Source organism: Paramacrobiotus metropolitanus, unplaced genomic scaffold, assembly GCF_019649055.1.
Source record: "Paramacrobiotus metropolitanus isolate TYO unplaced genomic scaffold, Prichtersi_v1.0 Parri_scaffold0000018, whole genome shotgun sequence".
Classification (NCBI taxonomy): domain Eukaryota; kingdom Metazoa; phylum Tardigrada; class Eutardigrada; order Parachela; family Macrobiotidae; genus Paramacrobiotus; species Paramacrobiotus metropolitanus.
This window is the reverse complement of record NW_026570238.1, coordinates 214262-236677: the sequence shown is the minus strand read 5'-3', so window position 1 is coordinate 236677 and position 22416 is coordinate 214262. Positions and strand designations below refer to the sequence as shown.

Sequence of the window (22416 nt, the reverse complement as noted above, 5' to 3'; positions counted from 1 at the left end):
TGTGTGGTTCCTTATTGGTAGTTTGTAAAAATGTTTTCATTCTTCTTCGTTTTCATCGTTTTCTTTATCGTCTTCTCCCCAGTATTTTCTTTTGAGATCATCGTCGCTATCGTTACCCTTCTCCGACCACTGATATTCTGGCTGCTCATTGGTGTCGTCCCTTTGGAGTGGTTCAATGTCACCCTCGTCGTCATGTTCGACTACTGTAATTCTTTTATGCTCCGGGATGGGAAGATCTTCCATGTCGGGAACTTCCGAAGGAATGATGTGCTCGAACAGCTTTATAACAGCCATTTTGAGGTCAGTTTCTTCATGATAGAGACTGTCCAGTAGTAGCATTATGCACCAGTCGCGATCGTATGGCAGGATTTCCTGCTTATCGAGCGTTTTAAGACTGGGAATGCGAGCAATCATTACCATTCGATATTCTTGCTCCAGTTGCACGGGATTGTCTGTAACGAACCGACAAAAGTATTTCGCAAACGAGTTTACATGTAGTTAAGAACGGAAACTTGATCTTCCAAACGTTTGATGTAAATCATGTAATACTGTTGGTTTGTTATCGTAACCGTAGAATGTTCTTACCGAGCATAACTAGTGTCTGCAGTTTGGGCAAAACTGAAACGCCAACAGCTTCATCTAAGAACGTGACTAGATTGTTCCTGCAAAGCGAAAGCAGTGGTTACGAGTGGAATTTTTGTAATTGATTTTGGGTAGGTCTTCGCATTCGCAGTCTAACCATCGTTTCATAAGTCATTTTACCTTAGATTGACATATTCCAACTTTGCGTTTTTGCGCGAAAATCCCGTCACTTCTAGGATCTGATTATCTCGCAAATGTAGGATTCTGAGATTGGGGCAGTTTTCCAAATCTTCGATTTGTCTGATATCGTTTTCTGCCTGTGATCAAGGCACAAACATCTTTAAGAGAGCTAGAAACCGGTGCGACCACGGGTTAATTTAAGTAAATACATAAAAGTACTTGTGTTACAACTACGAGCGCAACCGTCTCCGATTCATGCACGATTAAAGACAAGTAGACAACATTGCTATATTCTTACCAGATAGAGCTCTTCCAGCAGCGGATGTTGTATCCCAGCAGTGCTTCTTAGCCCATTTCCCCTCAATTCTAGTTTTCGTAGCCATTTTATTTCACTGTGTCTGACAATCGCTAGCGTTCTAATCCGGTTAACTGCAGGTCAGCATGTAAATTTTTAAGGATTCGGGTGGTCAGAGAATTGAGTGGAATTTTTTTTATCGCAATCTTATTTAAGTGAATGACGAAAATCTGTCTTTTGTCTTGCGAAAACTTTCGTACACTGCCAGATTATTCGGCCAGTTACTTAAAATCTCTGGTTATGTCGCGCTTATATGCTTCTTGCGTGGATAATGGTTTTGCTGGCTTACAGTTCATTTTTAGCCTTGTTAACCGAGGTGTAAAGGATCTGTCCAGGTCTTTGATTTTGTTGTGACTTAAATCCAAAAATCGGACCGATCGGCTTCGCAGAGAATCCATCACTCGAATACCGTTGCTGTATAATTTTATGGTACCCAAGAACTGCAATCGACACCGTCAGCTACGACACAGATGGTGCTTCTGTGCTTTAGACCTGTTTGCTTTGTGACCTTTTCTTACCGGAAGATGGTTTAGGGCCGAGACATCTCGTAGGTAATTTTTACCAAAGTCGACGCAGCGAAGATTGCGGAACTCACGTACACTGGAGATGTCGACGAACCGTCTAAAGAAAACTGTTTAATCATATAGCACGGCATGGCGTCTTGTAGAACTTGCTTGTAGGGCGCGAAACAAACCGTTCTGAATATGCCCAGATTCGATTCGTGAAAGGGTGATGATTTCTTCGGGGTGTTTTGCAGCGATTTCATCTGTGACGGTCTTAAATGATCTCCGTCGTCCGGCTGCAACATGCTACCATTTTTAGTCCGAAAAACGTATGATGCGTGCGAGTATATTATGTTGTGTGCAGAATATCAGAGCACAATTGGAACACAGGGAAACATTATGTAGGTAATCAAATAAATTATTCGTCAAATTTTATAGGCAATCAAATTGCTCGTCAAATTACTGTACTTATGACAAGGGACATGCATGTTTAGCTAAACCTGTAAGCAACCTGATCTGATGTTTCTTCATCGCTTTCTGAGTCGGAAAACTTGGATCCCTCTGTTGGGTCAGCTTCCTTGTTCTCCAAAGTTTTTGCAATTTTATCGACATAATAAGCCAAATCTTTCTGTACAGATGGATCTTCATCTTCTTCCGGTTCATTATGTTCAGGAATTTTTTCCAAGCCTGTTGTTTCCGGTGTTTCTTCAGTGTTTTCTTCGACTTCATCCTCATCTTGTTTTTCGTCGTTGTCGACATCCTCCTCGTCTTCGTTATTGGACATTTTCGTAGTGGAATTGCGGATACAAATACTGCTTAAAGAGTTAAGTTTTAACTGATCATTCAGTTACACAGTCTGTCGTAGAAAACGCTCTGCTGCCGCGACTTACCACGTTCGAATTTCGACATTTTCCGGTTCACCTCCTGGCAACTTATTGCAAGGGATCTCGTGTCTTGTTTCTCCACCCTGGTTTAAGAGCAGCAGTTACGCTGTAAGTCACTGCAGCAGGTTTTCATGATTTTCCTCAGTTGTATACTGTATAGTACTTAATTTTATCGTTAAATTGGATTGTGACCTTTACAAACTGCAGTTTTGACAAATGGATATTTTTTTTAATCAAAATATTGTTGAGTATTGATCGTTTTTGCATAATATTCTAAGCCGTCGCAGGTGCATTTATTTACAGCTATGGAAAAACCTCAGATAATTTTACATCACCATCAGTCGTTAAACTATACCTGCTACGATTGTAAATGGATACCGTTCAGTCCGCGATTCGTTGTCCTGGGTGGTTTCCCACGGGGTACCGGCTGCATTGACATTTTTCAGATGTCCGTTTCCGAAGTGAAACATGTGACTCAGGTAAAATACCTTTGCTACTTGCTGTGGAATGATTACGTGAAAGGTCGTGGGCATATTTACCTTTGTGTTAGGTAGAAAAAGCCAAGAGCTTTAAATGTGGGACATTTGGAGCATCGTCTGTGCACGAGCGACATTTGGCAACTGGAGATTTTGATGGTCGATTATGTGTATGGTGAGATATGTGCTGTTATAAGTGGTATCTAACACTGGCTTTAGTCATCGTGCTTGCACAGATTATGTACTAACATGGTTGAAGTACAGATATAAATATTAAGGAAGTGCCTGCATAAATGCATAAATCAGACGGTGTGCTGTTTAGCGAAATAATCTCGAAGAATTTTTTGTGACACCGCAGGGATCTGGAGAAACCTGAAATGCCAGTGTACCATTTGCACGCTCATACGCAAATTATCAACGCTATCGACGGAGTGGGTGGGCTCAGCTCCGGGGCCGGGGCTCCGGAAATTGTAACTGGTAGCCGGGACGGTAAGTAAAGTTCAAGAGACACATTCGTATTTTTTTGGGTTTTTTCCCGGTATTCTCGGGATTTCTGTATTGGTTGCAACGAAATTATTACTCGCAGGACTGGTAAAACTGTGGGATACTCGGCAGAAGAAGGACCCGGTAGCGGTGATGGCTCCGAATGGGCCGCAAGGAGACGGACAGACACTACGCGACTGCTGGACAGTGGCCTTCGGTATACACCAGTAAGAAGATTATGTTACATATCAGTGACAGTGTTATACGTTGGCAGATCTCACTGTCTTAAATTTTGTTACCTCGTGCATGCGTTATTGTTAGCAGCTTTTATGCGGTGTACTAAATTGCGGAGGATAATAGTCCTGACCGGGTTGGTGATTAGTTATTTAAACGCAGTGTGGTTGGTTGTTCTAATTGCGGTTATATTCGTTGCAGATTTTTTATGAATCCATTGAATTGCAGCGGTTGCTTTGTAATAAGAAATTTTTTTCTTCGATGCAGGAAATGCTTGTAGTCCGGAGGAGCGCTGCGTGGCAGCTGGCTACGATAATGGCGACATCAAGCTGTTTGACCTCCGCACGATGTCCGTGCGGTGGGAGACCAACCACAAGAACGGAGTAAATGCGATGACGAAATAGCTGGTTACTGTGTGTTTCTTCCTTGTTTCTTATATTTTACTTTTGGTACACTTTTTAGGTTTGTCACTTGGAATTCGATCGCAAAGACATAAACATGAACAAGCTCGTCGCTACAACAGTAGGTTCGATTTGACTTTTGTGTACTGTTGATGCCGTACTTGACGTGACTGCAAACATACCACTAATGTATCGCAGCATTTTGAATACCACTAATGTATCGCAGTTGGAGCAAACATTTCACGTTTATGATATGAGAACGCAGCACGAAAAGGATGGTTTCGCCAGCAAAGCTTTAAAGGCAAGTGTGAAACCAACGATTGCATTTATTATGCCTGATGACATTCCATCCTCAACTTATCGGTATGGATAAATTTAATTTGTCTACTTTTATCAGGCGCATGACTCGACGATTTGGGCCTGCCGACATTTACCCCAGAACCGTGACGTATTTATGACGTGTGGAGGAGAAGGTTCATTGAGCCTATGGAAATAGTAAGTTTTCCGGTGACTGTTTCGCAGCTGATAAGACACGGAGCGCAGCTACTCTGTATACTTGTTTTGCGACTAATATGTGACCTTTATTTTTTGTGGTTTTGCAGTAATTATCCGACCAATCGGACCCGAGAAGACAGTGAAGGAAAATCAATAGGGGTTGTTGGCGACATCCAGCTAATGCAGGACCTGAAGTTGGGAAGTCAGCCAATCAGTGCTTTGGACTGGAGTCCTGATAAGCTGGGGCTAGCGGTGACCACTGGCTTCGACCAGTGCATGAGAATCGTCATTGTTACCAAACTGAATCGGCTGTGAGTTTTCTATATGACTAATTTTCTGGGTGGAATATGTGGAAACTGTCAGAACTACGTAATAAGTACATTCACTTGAATTTGATTTCGTGGTCATATGCTTGGGACAGATGAATATTGCAATGGGTAATCAGAATTTATGTTCTTGTTAACCCTAACAGATTCTGCACAGAAATATTTGCGGTCAATAACGATCGTACTGTACTGGCTGAATGCATTTATATTTTACTGAATGAAAATGGACGTATGCAGTCATCCGTTACTAATACTCTACTGCATGCAATATGCTACTCACAGTATGATTTCGTATTTCGTCCTTTGAAGATTCGATGAATAAATGTGTAAAATATTGTAAACACACTGTACTTTGTTCGGTAGACTTTTATAATCACGAAAATAAATTATTATCAACAAATTGGAGCAGGCAGGTAGACTGGCCCGCCCGTAGACAGTATTTGTTTCCATCGACTGCGTACGCATAAGTATTATATCGAGCGTACAAAGCAAACGCTAAATTCTTTTTATGTTCGCGGTATGAGTTTTTCCTAATTTTACATAGCTAGTATTCCGTTTTGCATAGCTTGTATTCCTGTTTTGCATGACTCTGTATTCCGGCATTCCCACCTATGCCGCACTGGTTGAACTACACGATTGCGGATTCTACCTGTGCAGAAGTATCGATCGTAATGGTTTGTTTAGCAGTCAGCGTATCGACAAAATTCAGCATCTGGTTGACAGTATGCTTTGAGTATTTTGCAAAGTACATGAGTCTTCCAGATCATTTTCCACGGTGCAGCAATGTCGCTTTTTGTGGATCAAAAGTTAGATTATCCCCACCAAGTGTCAGGATTTCCAGTCGGCTTATCATGGCATTCATCGTTAAATACCATTGCATCCATCTCTTACAACGACAACCTGCAGACTGGTTCGGTGCTGGTTTTTACTGAAAATGTAATTAGTAAACAGAATACGTGTTACTTCCAAACTAACAGTTAACATTTGTTGCAGGGAGCAGTCGTTGCACTATCGAAGCCCAGGAATCGCAACAGCTTTCCAGAATGTTTAGCCTGGCATCCTACGAAAAACTGGCTCGTTGTTGGCTGGAAAGATGGCATGGTTTCCCAGTATGATTTCGAAAACGAAGGTGCACATGAGCATCTTGTCAGTAACAGCGCAGTAACAACTGTACTATGGAATGCGTCTGGAAACTTTTGCGTTGCTGTCAATAAGGTAAGTAACGTATTTTGCTCTTACTTTCTTGAATTATACACGTATTGTACACGGCGCGATTACACATTGTGCTTAGTGCTTACGCGCATTTCCAGTTTTGACCTTTTACCTTCTCAAAATTCAATAAAATGACAAACTTTAAGGTCTTTCTACACAGCTTTCCTATAACAAATTTTAGTGTTGGGATCCAGATTATTTCGAACGCGCAGTTATTTTTCATTTTAACTGTTACTTAGAATAATCGAATTTTTGGTTGGATGGCCGGAAGCAATGGCTTATTCCTGCCTAAGCCATCGTATACAGCCGATTCCCCGCAAAGTATTTCCTGTATCGTTTTCATGGAGCGACTGCTGACTTACTCGCGATCCAGGAAATCTTTTGACAACACGGTTGGATCGCTGGGCATGCAGACCTCATCCAATCTCGATGTTCTTGTCGGAGGAAATCAAGGTTTGAAAAATGGCTTTTGCGTGCGCATTCGCTCTGTTGAAGCGTAGCTCACAGCGTAGCTGTCTAAAAGTAATTCATTTTGTTTTGTTGCGTGTGCATCCCAAAAGCTGCAGTGCCGGTTAGTAAAAAAATTCGACAGATGCGTATGCGTTTGATTTACTTTGCTGCGTTGGACTACCAAAAAACTATGATCCGTTTTAATGTGAAATCGATTTTACCATCTTCACACATTTGTATATTTGTAGATTAACTTGTTATGTTTATAGGAGGTTTATACAGCGTCACCGATTGGCCAACAGTTACGGAAGTCATACAGCTAGGAGATGCAGTGATTTCCATGAAATGTTTCGAAGTGGTTGGCAGTCGCAGTCGAACAGCGGTGGTGATTACCGCTGCCAACCGTGTGATACGCTACAGCATTTCGTCAACTTTTGCACTGGAGGAAAAACTTACGGCAAGCATCTCGTCAGCAGTCTGCAGTGTTGCAAATTAATTTGACCCATCATTGGTTGCGTTAGATTTCGCTAACAGGAAAAAGTCCACTGTCTTCGGTGTGTTGGTTGGGAATTGATCTTCTGGCTGTTGCATCCGTGGAGGATGTCATTAATATCTGGGATGTCAGCAAAGGCGAGAGTTTTCAGCTGGCAACCACTCAGCTGTGCAAATCGGACACGACCGAACTCGTCCGATCCGTGGCTTATAATTCCTTTTCCGGTATGTGCGGCCTCAAAACAAATTAATTTTTGAAATACTTAAATGAAACATAATTGAAAGGGCTATAATTATTACTTCGTATTAATTTAAACATCTGTTCTTGTAATTAATTCGAAGGCCGAATTAATGTTATGCCACCTTAAAATATGGTCATGCAAACTAGTAACCTGTGATTGGTACGTTCACTAATGCAAAATATTTTGAATTTTAGGGACATTGGCGGGCGCTACAAACATCGGCAGCGTGCTGTTCTGGCAGATGCACCCGAATGCCCCCGACAACCAGACGTTTCGATACGGATTTTTCCCCTTGGGCTACCTGAAACTGACAGCGGAAGTGCGCACTTTCACCAGTAGTGCAGGCACTTCCGCTTTTGCGGCCATCAGTGCCAAACATGCCTACATCCTGCAGCAGCGCCCACTGGCCTATTCGTTTCTGTATCCCTTTGTGGCTGTACAGTCAGCGGCTGATGCATTCTTCCTAGCCAACACCACTTCCCAGCGGGCAGCCAACGAAAAGGTCACCTTTGCGGTGGATGGCCTTATTGTTGGTGAAAAGACTGTGGTGGTGTGGGGAGAGAGTAAAGCGATTCTGTACCAGATATCCAGTGAGACAGAGGAGCAAGGCTTCAAGCTGACGGAAATGGGATCATTTGAGAAGAAATACTTGGCGATGGCGGTGCACGGCAGCAACGCTGTGGCTATTACGAGCGACACGCTTAGTATTTTAAGCATGCAGGTGAAACTTTAAGAAACATTAAGCTAGTTTAGAGATTTACAGTATATTTTCAAATTTACCTACGGCAGTGCAACATTTATCTACTGTGTAGTTCTAGATCACGCATAATACGTTCATAAATTAAGAGTTCTTGTAGGGGATAACGAAATTTGAGTTACGCGTGCAGTCAGTGGAAGGAGATTTGCAGTTGCTCTCAGTGCGAAATAGCATGTGCGCTGTTGCCACATCCGGTGGATATTTGAAATTATGGAATCTATCCAAAGTGGACACCAAACACTGGACGAAATCTAAACTGATCCGAGACAGTGTTCCGCTTTTTGGAGAATTTTCGATGATCAACATCAATTCGGACGCTAGTTTCGTTGGATTTCTCGTACAAAAGGTGGGTATAAGTGACTTTCTTATTTTGTTGTATTTATTCACCGGAGATTGTATGCTTGTAGTTCATATTTCATGATGTTCTGCAAGTGTATGTGTTGATCCACAACCCATTTGCAGCTGGACAAAATGCGGGATACGTGTGTGTATTTGTGGAATACGGAACGCAATGTCGTCCTTCACTATGAGTGCTCACCATCGATTGATCCTGCCGAAAAATCTGTGACGTCCAAAATATCATTGTGAGCAGGGAGAATTTTATTCTCTTCATGATACAAAAACAACTTGTCCAAAATTTACTGCAAATTTGTGCTTTTCTGCCTCATCGGCTGTACACTTGCTGTAAATCTACATTAAAAGCCAGTTTATTTTCGAAGTTTCTTTGTAGATGTACTATTAATAACGCCCGTCCGTTATCCATTGAATGGCAAGGCGATGATCCGCGCATGTTGTGTGCATGCATGGAATCAAAGGACATAAAATCCGGAAATGAAAAGGTATGAAAAAACAGTATGTGTTAGAAAACTTATAGAAGTTGTCGTCTCCTTGAATTACGAGCAGATGAAGTATCTGTTGTACAGATTTGATTGATTTTGCAGATTCACACTGTCATTGCAACATTTTTTTCTACATCCGAGAAAGGACTGCTACTAAATTCCATTATGACTTTAGAGGATCCAGGACAAGTTCTAATGTTAGGCTGTCAGATCCCGTTTGTGTATTTGTACACCAATCCCGTAAGTCTTTATGAACAGCCCCCGATTGCTATGCAGTTTATATGTCACACCGGTATACACACGATTGCAGACTACGGATCCCGGCAAATTAGCGATTACTCGGCGATTTTTACCGGATTACTCGGGATTTCAGCCGGAGAATGTCGACGATTTGAAGATTGTGTTGGATTTTAGCTATTATTCCTGTTTGGGTAAAATTTCCGAAGCCTTAAGTGCAGCTAAATCCGTAAAAAAGTAAGACCGCTGTGAGCTGTACTGTAGAGTATATTGTAAAATGCCTTTACGAAAAATGTAAATTTGGAACTCTATATAGTGTGATGGTTTGGCATCACTTGGCTCGGTTGTGTGTTCGTCTGGGAAAGTTGGACTACGCGAAAGTCTGTCTCGGCAAGTTGGGACGCGTGGATTTACTTGAGGATCTACGGCATTTTGCCAAAGATAATGCTGACCCTGACCTCCAACTTGGCCGACTGGCATTAATGCTGCAACTTCCGGTAAGTCTTCGCAGTTCGCGTATACATACATATGGTTGCACAGCATCTGCAGTGTGTTTTAAATTAATCAAGTCAGTTAAATTGTAGGAAGAGGCGGAAACCATGTTTCAACGAAAGGGAAGACCAGACTTAATTCAGCAATATCGCCTAGCCAGTGGTGATTGGAGTAAGGTGATGGACAATCTGTCCTTGTCGACCATTGATCGGCTTCGGCGTCGAGCTGTTCTCCATAATATGGCACGGGATGATGTCCAGTTTGGCGAAGTTGATGCAGCCATAACAAGGTTCGCTTAAGTTACAGTCAGCTACCGCATTGCACCTTTTTTAATTTATATCTATATTTCTGGACTTTTTAGCAGGTGCAGTACATCTGTGCCTGTAACTGGAATGAAATCAACATTTGTTTTTTTCTTTCTGCCGACACTGTTGCCAGTTGTCCTTGATTTACAAAATTCTTTTCTTGATTTAAATTCGTGTGATTTAGTAAATTTTCAAACTTAGATTTCCGGTTACTTGTTTCCATTTCTGTGTGAACCTTGTTTTATTTCCACTTAAAAAATGTTGGTCATTGAAGGTTAGTGGAAGCCAACTGCGAAGCCTTTGACGTGCCCAGGTTGATGTTACGGATGAAGCCAAATGACTTGGAAAACTACATCGAGAAGCAACCAAACCGGTATGCCTAAGCGAAAGGACGTGGCGAAGTTTTCCGAAATTTTTCAGAATCCACTTTTTCGGAAAATATTAGGAAAATCATCACTTGGTATGCTCAGTTGCTGGAGTCACAGAATCAGCCGGTGGACGCTATGGAATACTGCCGAAAAGCCGGTGACATTAAATCCATCGTGCGAATGTTGACACAGACGGACCAGATCGACGCCGCCATTGATTTGGTTAGATCATCTAAAAACTCCGCCGGAGCGTTTCAGTTGGCGCACACGCTTGAAGTAGAGGACGAAGTGGATCCGCAGTTAATCATTGAGATGTATCTACTATCCGAAGCGTATTCCAGTGCCATAAGGATCTGCATGGTATGCCTTGATGGTTTTCGAACTAGTCTTAACGCGTTCATAGGTCCAATTAATTAACGATGGTCGTGACCCGTTTCTTTATTTCCAGCAATACGAACTGGACGATCAAATTATGCCGATTGCGTTAAAAGGTGACAAACCAGGCATGGTGGTAGCGGCGAAATATCTGGAACGCAGGGGATACACTGATAAAGCTATCAGTCTCTATCACAAGGTATTTGCAGAAAGCGCCTGACGTTTTTTTTGCAATGAAATACCGAAAGATAATGCAGAATTTTGCAACCTGTACTATTTAGGCTGGATATCTGAGCCAGGCCAGTGATTTAGCATTCGAACAAGGCTATTACACGAACATCGAAACCATTAGCGAAGATATTACCGAGCATACCGATCCTAAGTTAATCGAACGATGCGTGGAATATTTCGCTGGGAATAACCAGGTGGATCGCGCTGTACAAGTTCTACTTCGAGCCAGAAAAGTAATTCTGTATTTCGTAATTTAACACGTTTCAGCTGCCAAATTACACTTCGTGCAATTCGTTTAGGTGAACGAAGCTGTTGATCTTTCCATTCGCTATCAAATGACGTTTGACGAACGATTTATCTCGACAATCCTGGAACACATTGCGGAATCTAAAATGGATGCATCCCAACGCGTGGTTGTTACAGAAAAATTAGCGGGAAAATGCTTGGAGCAAGGATTGTATCACGATGCGGCGCGGATGCTGATAGAAATTGGCCGACCGGAAGCTGCGATGAACGCCATAGCAAAAACCGGGGATACCGACGCGATCACACGATATATTCGTATCATACGAGATCCGACTGCTCTTACTGTTGCCGGTAATAACCTTCAGGCTCATCCGTGGCACCAGAAACGGGAGATTTTTGACGCCATTGTATTGGCATACAAGCGGGCTGGTGCGCATCTGTACTTGGCCAGTTTCTATGATTCCTGGGGAGAGGTAATGACTGACAGGTCTCTCTTTTCGTTTAGACTAACCAAGAAAATTTCGCTGTTATTAATGATAAGTTGTGTTTGTCAGTATTTTCGAAGTCATAATAATAAAACAACTGTTTGCACTACACGTGCCGAACTCATGCTTCATTTATTGTATAACAATATGACCTTTGCAGACGGCGTGCGAATCCGACCAATATGACACCGCTTCCGAAGCATTTGGAAAAAGCTTGGATGTAATGAAATCTGTTAATCCAACAAGAGATAATAGTGCTGAATTGGATAGAGCAAAAGAGGAGGTGGAAATTAAGAAAAAAGTGGTGGATTACTACCTTGATGTTCGACAGTATGATTGACAAAAACTGATTAGTAGGGCATATGGTTATTATCGGCAATACAATGTATTTTTGCAGCGAGGCAGAAAGTAATGCTCCCGGTGCAGTTGCTGCCGCAGAAGAGCTTTTGAAACACACTAAATGGGATTCAGGAGTGCGCACCGGACATGTTTTTGCTTTCTTAATACGAATGACTTTGAAAGAGCAGTCTTTTGCTAAGGTATTTTTAATTAGTCACCGGCGTTTAATTCGTATTTTTGCATCGCTTATTATTTTTTTGTCTCACAGAGTCGAAAGTATTTACAGCGGCTGATGGACAGCTGCCCAGCAAGTCAAAGCCTTGCGGACTTTCTGGATCAAAGTATTATCGATAAAGTGACCCAACTGTGACTGCAGGGAAGCTGCACACATTACCTACGGTACAATCAGGAGTTGCTGTTTTTGGAAACAAGCGCGTTTCATATTGGTACTGTTTTCTCACTGCTGATAGACAAACGTTACAAAATATCGTTTTCAACCTCTCACGGCAGTTTTATTAAAAGTCGCTTTACGCTCTGCTTTTAGATTGATTGTATGCCTTTCAGTAGAATCTCAGCCGTCATTTAAACTGGCGTTTAATGGTCGTAACAGGTGGTGACGAAAACTCCCGTGTCTTTTGCATTAAACCGCTGGTACTGTACTGCTAAAGCAGTAAATCCAAAGCGCTACTACCTCAGCGCGACGCGTAAAACACTGTGATAAAACTTATTGAAAGCTTCGGTTCCCAGAGGAACTACATTAATTTTTTTCACCGTACTGAATCATGCCGAATTCATTCTGTCGGACCCATGCGGTTGCAGTTCTACGGTACTACAAGTCCGCAGAGTGGGCAGTGCAGTCATAATGGAATGTGCCGTGTCTTAGCAGCCGCTTTTCAGTATCTTGACACATTAATTCTGTTTAAACCAGTTTTAAAGAAACTAATTAGTAGTTATTGTAGACCTAAGCTCCCGTATAAATTCATTGGTGAATACCACTGCCGTATTCACCGTCGTATTGGTGAACCTTATTATTAGAGCCGTGCCCTTAAAGAGTACTCGTACAAGTCGATAATATAATTGTGTTCATACGGACTGTGAATCTCAGATATTGAAATAATTTTTTCATCAATGATTTATCTTTTGTATCCTTTTTCACGCTAAAAATTGGTTGACCTTCCAGAAGCTTATCGGTTTGGGTTAGTGTTATCTGTTTTCCTTCGACTGATTATAACGACATCGAACTCTGATTTTCTATCCTAGGCCTTTCCGGTAACCTCGCTCAGCGTGCGACATCGATTAACAGTTCTGATTGTGAATGCCAACGATAAGTTTTGTTGTTTACTTATCCAAATGTTGGTAATAATCACTGTCAGTCGCTGACTACAAAGATAAGAGCGGCATCAACTCGAGTCGAGTATTGCCGTCATTGGCTGCCGTGCTGTTACCGTACACTCATTAAACAAAAGAATGTTCATGCAACAATACTCAATTTACCAAAATGCCGATGACTTCTTCCAAAAACATTTTATCATTCCTTACAACATTGGTGAAAGATGGCGAGGACTCCAATTACCAGCTGGGACGAAATTCCCACTTTTCACTGGGCTGATTACCTGGTAAGCTACAGGACTATTGGAACTCGTATGTGAAACTGACTGACTAAATAATTCCATTAGTATTATATTGGGTACTCATTAATTTATTAAAATTATGTAGTTGTTCCAAGTTCCAAATTGTCTTTTTAGGTATTGGCTCTGATGTTGGCAGCATCCGGTGCCATTGGTATATATTATGCCTGCACCGGAGGAAAACAGAAAACCGCTGGAGAGTTTTTACTCGGTGACAGGAAAATGCAAACTTTTCCGGTTGCGATGTCACTTCTCGCCAGCTTCTTGTCTTCGGTGACGTTGCTGGGGATTCCTGCTGAAGTAATGTGAGTGTTCCCTTGTGCGTAGCCTTAATAAAGTTAAATGGTTTTTTAGGTATATATGAACGGTGCCGGATATTGGTACATTGCTCTCTCATTTTGCTTTGTTATTCCGATGGTGGTTTGGATATATATGCCGATTTTTTATAACCTCGGATATGTATCAGCTTTTGAGGTAACAAGGTGCAATCGTACAGCTCCGGGACATCGCTATATAAAATTAAACATTGCTAACTGCACAATCTGCATCCTTTTCATAGTACCTGGAGAAGCGGTTTTCGCGACCTTTACGTGTGTATGCGTTCGTTCTCTTCTGCGTCAACATGGTAAATCTGCGCGCTGCCGGTTCTAGCACTCACTATTGTGCACAGTTCGGGGCTTGGCAGAATAACGTTTATTCGTTATTTATAGATGGTTTATCTTGCCGTGGTCCTGTACGGACCAGCCATAGCTCTCAGTGCAGGTACATGAAACATCAGCAGTCGGATATTACATAATCGTCGGAACGGTAGAATGTGTTTAAACAGTTTTGTTTGCAATAACACACTTGCCGTCTTATCGTGTGTTGAATGTCCACATTGTAAAACGTTCGTGCTTACGCAGTTACTCGGATCCCCACATGGGTATGCATCCTTATCGTGGGATCTATTTGCACGTTTTATACCGCCATGGTGAGTTAATTGCATGGGGTCAATCAGTTTGTGTATTCGGAAGTGATTATGGCTCCGTTTCTGACAGTGAGCTTATGACTTGACCTTGATCGCGGTTTGACAGGGCGGGGTGAAGGCTGTTGTCTGGACGGACACTATGCAGCTGGTTCTCATGTTTGGAGGATCTATCACAGCGTTGGCCGTAGCGGTGCACTATGCCGGTGGCATCACCAATGTGGCGCTGGTCGCTAAAGAATCTGGACGATTATATGATCTCTATAAGTGAGTCACAATTTTAAAATTTCTCATCAGATTTTTGTCAGTTTTATTTTTTCCCTACTTCATGTAGTTTTTCGCCGGATCCCAAACAAAGACATACAGTATGGTCTGTTGTGATCGGAGGGATTTTCTTCTGGACGTCTGTGTATGGTGTCAACCAGGTAGATCTGCTAATATTAAACTGCATATGCCATAGTTGCGGTAACTGCTAATGGACAGCAAAGTCGCCGTGAGCCCTGTAAAGGGGAGTGACATTTGAACAAAAACAGCGTGTAATTAATTTCAGACTCAAATCCAACGCTACCTAAGTATTCCCACGTTACGACAAGGTACAGAAATTAAAATCTTGGAAGAAAGTTTAACGCACAATTTCACCTTCTAATAAATTTGAACAGCTTCTAGTTGATCAGTCTTGATTGTTATTATGCAGCTCAAAACTGTCTGTGGATTGGACTGCCAGGTTTTGTGGTTATGCTTACAACCACTACATGGTAAATGGTACTCTGCGTTATGCTATTTTTTGACAACTGAGATAACGGGATTTTAGCGAAGGGGGTATTTTACAGGACTGGTCTAGCGTTGTATGTATATTATCAGAACTGTGACCCGCTTTGGCAAGGACTTATTTCCGCACCCGATCAAATATTGCCAATGTTTGCCCTGGAAACATTAGGACATTTACCAGGAGTAACGGGGCTGTTCGTAGTGGGCGTATTTAGTGGCTCGTTAAGGTAAGAACAATTACAAACAAATTAAAAAGGACTCCACCTTTCCGTTTAAATGTAGAATCTTTTTGCAGCACTATAAGTTCTGGTGTGAGCTCTTTAGCAGCCAATTTTCTCGAAGATTGCTGCCGCTTAATGCGTCCGAATATGACAGCACATACACAAGCTGTTATATCCAAAATTGCCGGTAAGATGCAGTGCGCAAAATGTGGTATCTACGTACATAATTAATTGAAAATGCTTAGCGTGTATAATATGTCGTATTTCCTTTTCAGCGGTTTCCTTTGGGCTTGTGAGCATTGCCTGTGCCTTTATTGTGGAACAGTTGGGGCAAGTCTTAGAGGTACAGCTGCGAAAAGTGAGCGTTTGTTGATTTGACGATATATGACCTTTTGCAACAGTTTGCCTATGCGTTGTTTGGAATGATCAGCGGACCGTTGTTGGGTGTTTTTGCGCTTGGAATGTTTTTTCCTTGGTCCAATAAAAACGTATGCTACTTAGTACTGTATTATTATTATCGTTTTAAAAAGTTATAAGAAGTAAAAACTCTTGTAATTTCAGGGAGCTTTGGCTGGCTTCACGACCGGCTTGGTCCTGACTATCTGGATAGGACTAGGAGCTAAAATTACCGGTCCGATGCATGTACAGCCCGTTCGAGGCCGGATAAATGATACCGTAGCGTGTCCTGCAGTTAGACCGTATCCAGCGATAATCGATCCATATGAAAATAAGTATGGAAACAAGTTTCTGCTTTCTTTTTTAAAAATGTAATCCCAGTTACTTGTCAGTGAAAACTTGTGGACTTTTAACTTTTCAGTGCCAACATACTAGATGTTTATGAAATGTCCTATTTATGGTAAATCTGGTTTTGAACTTCCTCTGAAAAGAGTTGTTATGCGGTTAATTGAAAATTTGGTGTTTAGGTATGGGCCGTTTGGTTGCAGCGTTGTAATTGTTACTGGGCTTATTGTCAGTTTCCTAACCGGTGAGTTCCTACGTCCATGTAATTATGCAAGATAAGACCGACCACGCACGTATCCCCTTAATATTGTTTCAGGTCGTTCTCACGGGAAGCATATGGATCCTCGCTTAATGTACCCACTTTTCTACAAATTTGCCTTCTTTCTCCCTCGAAAATACCGAGAAAAGTTGCTTTTTGGCGTTCCCTATTCGGATTTAGACGGGGATTCGATGGGCAATAAGGAAAGGAACGGACACGCTATGGGTTCATGTGTTACCATCACCACTGGAGTGGATATTATCAACAGTAGATCTGGTGCAAAACTCGATGACCTTTCGCAGTATCAAACGTCGGCTTTATAAAAACAGTCTTCTGGAGAATTATCTCGCTGTTTTTTATCGATATGTCACGGAAATGATGACTTATTAAAAATCATTCCAATCCGATCTACTCTATCGAAGGATTACATGACTTTCTTGTGCTGCAAAATACAATATGCTAGTATAAAAATAGCGTGAAAACCGACCGGCCAGCGTAAAAAATTAAAAACGAAATAAAGAAAATATTAAATTGCACATGTTACCGCAAAGTTTGCGTAAAAAGACATGAAATCAGACTAGTAGGAAATTCAAAATAAAATCATAAAAACTTAATAGGAAGATAAAATCAATATCTGCCGTTCCGAAATAGAAGGGAAGAGATAAAACAAAAAATGAGCTAAAAAATCGAAACTGATTCTAACGGAGAATGTAAAAATAAAACACACAGTAAGGAAAAGGACATCTGGATACTGGCTAGAACTCATCCGCGTATTCCGACTCCGCGGTTGCCATATGATCGTCATCCATTAAAATTTTAATAGACGAACGCGGCGATGCAGCCCGCTGTGGTTTCGGCACCACAACACCTCTTATGTCTTCCACATACGTTGTCTTTCTGTTGTATGGCACACTATCCAGGCAGTCCACGATCGCATTTCTTCGAATTCTGTTGGGCGGCGCTGTTGGTTGCTCATAGGCATCCGGCTCGGCGACACTGCGTTTCCTGTACGCTTCAGCCCCCGCGTAAAGGTCACCGTAATTTGGTTCATCTTTGTAAGTGTCCAACTGATCTTTCAGGTGCGTCGACACGGCATTCCAAAATGTCTGGCGTTCACTCAGCTGATGCGGTGGTAACTGGTTGGCATCGTGCATTATATCATAATAATCCGGCTGACCTTTCTTGTCGGGCTGGAAGCGCTCGTCCAGCCTTTGTCCAGAATATTCTACTGCGTATGACGTTTGATAGTCGGATGGCATTTGATAAAGAGGTGGAAGCGAGATTTTTTTTGTGGTATTGACGTCAAGTTCCTTTGAATGTCGAGGGCGTTGGTGAAATTTGGATGCCGTTGTTTCGCTGGCTTGGAAAGCTGGTACGAGAGGGCCGACAATACCGACGGACATATTCCGCCAGTATTTACGGCTGTACTTAGATTCCGGTGCACTGAGAGTGGCTTCTTCCAAAAATGAAAGATCCCGTGTGGAAGATCGCTTTTTCTCGTGCTTGGAAGTACATTGCGGCTGGTATTCTATACTAGTTTCCGGCTCGGAAGGAAGAACATCAGAGAAGTCTTCCTGTAATAACATAAAGAAATTTAATCATGCTGACACATACATATGATGCTTTAATTAGGTAATTACATACCGTAGTTATATATGGAGTTATGTTAGTACTTAATTTTGCGCTTATACAGTAAGTACATTGTAATTATTCAGTTAAAACAAAGTGCGAATTCTCTCGTAGAATACGAGAGAATTCGCACTTTCGTATTCTACGAGAGTGCGAATAGATATCGACACCGTAGATATCGACACCATATACCCCTGGTATGTATATAGATATAACATTTGTCATATATATATATATATTTGTATAATATGTAATGTATCTGATAATATTTATGCTTAACATATTTAATAAATTTGATAGATTATTATCTAGCTAAGAATCTAAAATTGAATTGCGCAGAACCTTTCACGCAGTTTTTGAATTCTACTGATTTATAGGACCATCGTATGTAAAAAGTACATGTTCTGCACGCCCAGAGCAAAAACTAGCCTGTGTAACAGATGTCCTCTGTCTTGTTCCAACATGCTGTTCCGGAAATAGCCCTACACTTGGGGGCGCTGTGGAAATTTTACGAGGGAAAAAATCATTCTGTTCACGGTCAAAAGAATAAGAAGTCTGGTACATGCTCTTTCGATGAAGGGAAGGTGATAATTCGGAATGACCATTTTCCACACCGATCCGGTCGGCGCTGTATTTGCTGGTATTTCCTTCTTCAAGACCTTCGTTCTCAGTTCCCGTAAATGATCCAAACCAGGCTGGAATTCTGGGAACATTCTAGGAAGGAACAAACAATCGCAAAAAAATCGCAGTCCAAGGGTCAGCTACGCAATTGACTTGTGGATGGAATAAAAAAGAAACAATGCGATCAAATAAGGCTCTTTTGTGTCAATCTTAACACAGGTGCTTACGGAAAAATCATCTTCATACTGAGTAGAATATTGAAATGCCCGTGACGGTTGCAGCAGCTCCTGGTAATGCACGGACTGCGCTGCTACTCCTTCTTCACCAGCAAAAGTCTCTTGATAAAGAGAGCGTTGTGGCACCAGAAAATTAAATGTATTTTCCATTATATTCGGCGCACTTCACACAATAAAAAAGAGGAAAAACTGAAACTTCAAGTGTTCATGTTACTGCTCACAAAATATAATTGCTGCTGTACATATTTCTACATTAAATATCATCTGTGTCTTCACTGTCGGTGAAAAGCTGATGACTGACTGACGGTCATGATTTTTTACTAAATTTACAAATTTTCAAAGTGGAATACCATTCATTCAAAATGATAATTACTCTTTCAGAGCTATATCGACGTCGGTAACTGGACCCTCGGCGATGTCCACGCTCAACTAAGAAATTAAGAGGTAAAAAAATAACTGATGTGTACGAAGACATGCGACTGCGATGCAACAGAATTGTATTTTCAGTAGCAGAATTGTATTGACAAATGACAAGTCTAGAAGTACCTCGGTAACCTGCCTTAGTTCCGTGACCTTTGATGAATTGACCTTTCGTATTTTGTTACACAGCCATCATAATTATATTGAAATAAAAACGATTTTGAATCTTCGTTAGACTGCAGTAGACTCAATAAAACTCCGTGCGTCTCGTACATTCGCAGAATGCGAGTTGCATTCATTTAATATTACTGCACATAAGTACTAGCAAAGTGCGCCTTCGAAATCATAAAATTCAGCCTACTTTCTTGTTACATGAAGCTGCTAAATTTCAGTGATGGTGGTTAGTCTGTTTTCAAAGATTGGTTAATTACAGTATTAAACATAAACCATAATAATAACTTAACCAATAATAAGTGAGTATTGATTAACGGAGTTGCCTTATATGGCCATATTGCCATATTTGGTTAAACGTCATTGTGCTTATCAGGACAAAGAGCGACTGTACGACATACAGTACTGTACTCTGAGTGTACTCACTAGTCACAATCACAGTTAACAAGCTCTATGTACATATCAACCACTGACAGGCACCTGATCTCAAGGGCAACGATTTTTGATATCAATTTAAACTTTAAATTATGGAAAAAATATTGTTCATTATAATATTATTATGTACGATTAGATGTACAAGCAGTAAAAGTAAATTACAGCATTATCGTCAGTTATTTTAAATGAGCATAAATAGCCAAACAAGGAAATACTGCAACTTTCCAAAATTACTGTAATGATCTTCCTCGCTTGGCTCGCTTACAGTTCATGAGTTTTTGTCATGATGGACCATTGATATGGTAAAGATGTACGTACGCGGCTCATTCAGAACATGTACGGTCTAGCATCCAGTCTCAAATGAAGCTCATTATACAGACTGTGCTGCAATTATTTGGCGGAGACGCCCCCATGAGGTATTCGTGTTCACTCATCCGCCGTCTCATTTTGCAGTCTCGTTATCGCCACATTGCCTGGTTAAAAGTTTTGCAGGGTACGCCAATAAAGCAGCCAGTTTCCTATAAATTGTTATTCGAAGGCTGCATATTCCATACTTACTGGACTCCTGTTTTACTTTTGACTTGAGACAAGACACAACAATACAATGGTGCGTAAGAGACCCTTAAACTTGATGGCTTTCGGATTTCTTTTGGGACATTATCAGGCGAAAACATCGCTCTAAGTCGGGATCACTTTATTCCATTCAGTATAACCGGAACATTTCAGCAGGTTTGATTGACTTTTACAATATGCTGTTGTTTTCAGGCGTCCGGTGTTACCATTGCGGATGAATGCAAACAGCAGTTTGAATCAATCAAACGCGATAAAAAAGCTCGGTAAGCTTACGCGAGAACGCGCGCAGGTCTGTGCGGACATCTTAACCGGGGAATTGTGTTTGCAGCTATATCGTTTACATGATCAAGGATGAGAAGCAGATCGTCGTGGAGAAGGTCGGGGAGCGCAATGCCAACTATCAAGACTTCCTGAAGGATCTCCTCGCTGCTGGCCCTGATGACTGCCGCTACGGGGTCTTCGATTACGAATACGAACACAAGGTCCAAGGAGCAGCCACTGAAAGTCACAAGCAGAAATTGATTCTGCTTTCCTGGTAAGTCACTTATTGTGTGATGCAGTCTGCAGAGTAACTTTTCCCTGTTGCATGAAACTGGTAAAAATAAGTCGAAGTTCCTCTAGTTTTAATTAAAACTCAGAATACCACATTTAACCGTTTAACGATAAAATTCTTTTCAACTTCTAAACATAAAGCGTTAATATTCGAAATGTACGAACAGTTTAATCCGCGTGAACTTCATGTCACTTTTTCGAGTTATCTATTTTAGCCATTTTTGAATGGATGCTTATTTGCATGGCACTATATATTTTTTATGGTAGTTTCACATGTACCATGTCTCTCTGACGTGAAAGTGCAATAACACGATCAAAGCAATGTTAATTTTACTATTATAAAGACTAAATGGCAAATGTGTAAGTAAATGGAAAAAATATATTGATATTTCTGACTGGATTCGAGTGGCACTAGGTGCACGTTTTTAAATGTTTGGTTGAGATTTTTTGGGGAGATTATGAGATTTGATGGTGTTACAGGTGCCCTGATACCGCCAAGGTGAAGAAGAAGATGTTGTACTCCAGCAGCTTTGATGCGCTGAAGAAAGCTTTGGTTGGCGTGGCTAAATACATTCAGGCTACGGACGAATCTGAGGCCTCCAAGGAAGCGGTGGAGGAAAAACTGCGATCAACCGATCGTTCTTGAAGCGATTCTTGTCCTGACTGAAGCCCGTTGTGGTTCTTTTTGATCATATTCGTTTCATGGTTTTTATTCCTGTTTTGCTTGTTTCTCGGCTGTGTTTGAAATCTGAACGGACATTCACTAATGAGCATTCCTTTTTTTATAACAAGTTGGACAAACAGTATGCGTTAATTGAGTGCGCTGTTGATGTTGTTTAATTTTTTATAACGATCAGTTCGAGTTAGTTGAAAGCAGTTTAAGTAAACGCTGAGTCACTTGCAAGGGGAGCGTTTGCGAAAGATGCGAGACCGTCGCCCATGAATCATCAGATGCAAACTCAGCATAACAGTCTCACAAGAATTTATATACGTACTACACGAAATAATAACTGATGCAGGAAAGGTCAAACACTTCCTCTAAAATTGCAAGCGATCTTGATGCAAACTGTTTGTCGCGCAAAAGGTATTTCCACGTTGGATCTGAAAGCGCAGTTATTCTCAGGCTGTCGGAAACTGATCAGCAAAGTACGTACAACAACACCTATGCATTGTGCGGTACTCGTCCGTGCGCTTCTGTTTACTCATGTT

General features: G+C 41.4%; 6 protein-coding genes across 13 annotated transcripts; 4 read left to right on the top strand and 2 right to left on the bottom strand.

Annotated features, from left to right (window-relative positions):
* Positions 1 to 36: 36 nt before the first annotated feature.
* LOC129585944 (dynein axonemal assembly factor 10-like) lies at positions 37 to 5215 on the top strand. Of its 3 annotated transcripts, none has more exons than XM_055478872.1 (11): positions 37 to 300; positions 2486 to 2612; positions 2792 to 2983; positions 3055 to 3155; positions 3339 to 3469; positions 3567 to 3680; positions 3965 to 4080; positions 4160 to 4219; positions 4325 to 4399; positions 4496 to 4593; positions 4701 to 5215. In XM_055478872.1, the coding sequence occupies exons 1-11, from the start codon at positions 176 to 178 to the stop codon at positions 4906 to 4908; spliced, it is 1347 nt and encodes a 448-aa protein (XP_055334847.1). In that variant the 5' UTR covers positions 37 to 175; the 3' UTR covers positions 4909 to 5215. The 3 variants fall into 3 exon arrangements, with proteins under 3 accessions (XP_055334847.1, XP_055334846.1, XP_055334848.1); XM_055478871.1 differs by having other exon boundaries at positions 2783 to 2983; XM_055478873.1 differs by having other exon boundaries at positions 128 to 300; positions 2808 to 2983.
* Positions 797 to 2487, bottom strand: LOC129585946 (leucine-rich repeat-containing protein 23-like). Of its 2 annotated transcripts, XM_055478878.1 has the most exons (6): positions 2132 to 2487; positions 1792 to 1916; positions 1636 to 1738; positions 1407 to 1557; positions 1061 to 1191; positions 797 to 931 (listed from the first exon to the last, which is right to left on the bottom strand). In XM_055478878.1, exons 1-6 carry the CDS (start codon positions 2402 to 2404, stop codon positions 923 to 925), a joined length of 792 nt encoding a protein of 263 aa, XP_055334853.1. In that variant the 5' UTR covers positions 2405 to 2487; the 3' UTR covers positions 797 to 922. The 2 variants fall into 2 exon arrangements, with proteins under 2 accessions (XP_055334853.1, XP_055334852.1); XM_055478877.1 differs by lacking the exon at positions 797 to 931 and having other exon boundaries at positions 969 to 1191.
* Positions 5216 to 5375: 160 nt separating the features above from the next.
* LOC129585656 (intraflagellar transport protein 140 homolog) lies at positions 5376 to 13388 on the top strand. 2 transcript variants are annotated; one of them, XR_008690050.1, is made up of 22 exons: positions 5376 to 5855; positions 5913 to 6134; positions 6371 to 6584; positions 6851 to 7038; positions 7103 to 7298; positions 7510 to 8036; positions 8173 to 8418; positions 8535 to 8656; positions 8803 to 8911; positions 9014 to 9151; positions 9222 to 9385; positions 9465 to 9645; positions 9733 to 9929; positions 10220 to 10318; positions 10391 to 10673; positions 10762 to 10887; positions 10970 to 11152; positions 11219 to 11638; positions 11811 to 11980; positions 12048 to 12189; positions 12258 to 12435; positions 13250 to 13388. XR_008690050.1 is itself a non-coding variant. In XM_055478423.1 (21 exons), exons 1-21 carry the CDS (start codon positions 5703 to 5705, stop codon positions 12357 to 12359), a joined length of 4182 nt encoding a protein of 1393 aa, XP_055334398.1. In that variant the 5' UTR covers positions 5376 to 5702; the 3' UTR covers positions 12360 to 13226. The 2 variants fall into 2 exon arrangements, 1 of the variants encoding a protein (XP_055334398.1); XM_055478423.1 differs by lacking the exon at positions 13250 to 13388 and having other exon boundaries at positions 12258 to 13226.
* A 79-nt stretch (positions 13389 to 13467) lies between these two features.
* On the top strand, positions 13468 to 17070 carry LOC129585657 (sodium-coupled monocarboxylate transporter 1-like). Of its 3 annotated transcripts, XM_055478425.1 has the most exons (18): positions 13468 to 13605; positions 13735 to 13917; positions 13972 to 14091; positions 14177 to 14242; positions 14328 to 14379; positions 14520 to 14587; positions 14691 to 14848; positions 14916 to 15006; positions 15132 to 15174; positions 15276 to 15336; positions 15412 to 15576; positions 15645 to 15757; positions 15846 to 15913; positions 15972 to 16058; positions 16132 to 16301; positions 16388 to 16426; positions 16494 to 16555; positions 16628 to 17068. In XM_055478425.1, exons 1-18 carry the CDS (start codon positions 13543 to 13545, stop codon positions 16891 to 16893), a joined length of 1875 nt encoding a protein of 624 aa, XP_055334400.1. In that variant the 5' UTR covers positions 13468 to 13542; the 3' UTR covers positions 16894 to 17068. The 3 variants fall into 3 exon arrangements, with proteins under 3 accessions (XP_055334400.1, XP_055334401.1, XP_055334402.1); XM_055478426.1 differs by lacking the exon at positions 16388 to 16426 and having other exon boundaries at positions 16628 to 17069; XM_055478427.1 differs by lacking the exon at positions 13468 to 13605 and having other exon boundaries at positions 13793 to 13922; positions 16628 to 17070.
* LOC129585658 (uncharacterized) lies at positions 16928 to 19826 on the bottom strand. Of its 2 annotated transcripts, XM_055478428.1 has the most exons (5): positions 19603 to 19826; positions 19430 to 19485; positions 19048 to 19251; positions 18625 to 18913; positions 16928 to 18140 (listed from the first exon to the last, which is right to left on the bottom strand). In XM_055478428.1, exons 3-5 carry the CDS (start codon positions 19204 to 19206, stop codon positions 17326 to 17328), a joined length of 1263 nt encoding a protein of 420 aa, XP_055334403.1. In that variant the 5' UTR covers positions 19207 to 19251; positions 19430 to 19485; positions 19603 to 19826; the 3' UTR covers positions 16928 to 17325. The 2 variants fall into 2 exon arrangements, with proteins under 2 accessions (XP_055334403.1, XP_055334404.1); XM_055478429.1 differs by lacking the exons at positions 19048 to 19251; positions 19603 to 19826 and having other exon boundaries at positions 19430 to 19553.
* Positions 19827 to 20476: 650 nt separating this feature from the next.
* On the top strand, positions 20477 to 22111 carry LOC129585786 (cofilin/actin-depolymerizing factor homolog). Its single transcript, XM_055478634.1, has 4 exons — positions 20477 to 20689; positions 20848 to 20918; positions 20984 to 21190; positions 21688 to 22111. Exons 1-4 carry the CDS (start codon positions 20687 to 20689, stop codon positions 21851 to 21853), a joined length of 447 nt encoding a protein of 148 aa, XP_055334609.1. The 5' UTR covers positions 20477 to 20686; the 3' UTR covers positions 21854 to 22111.
* Positions 22112 to 22416: the final 305 nt, after the last annotated feature.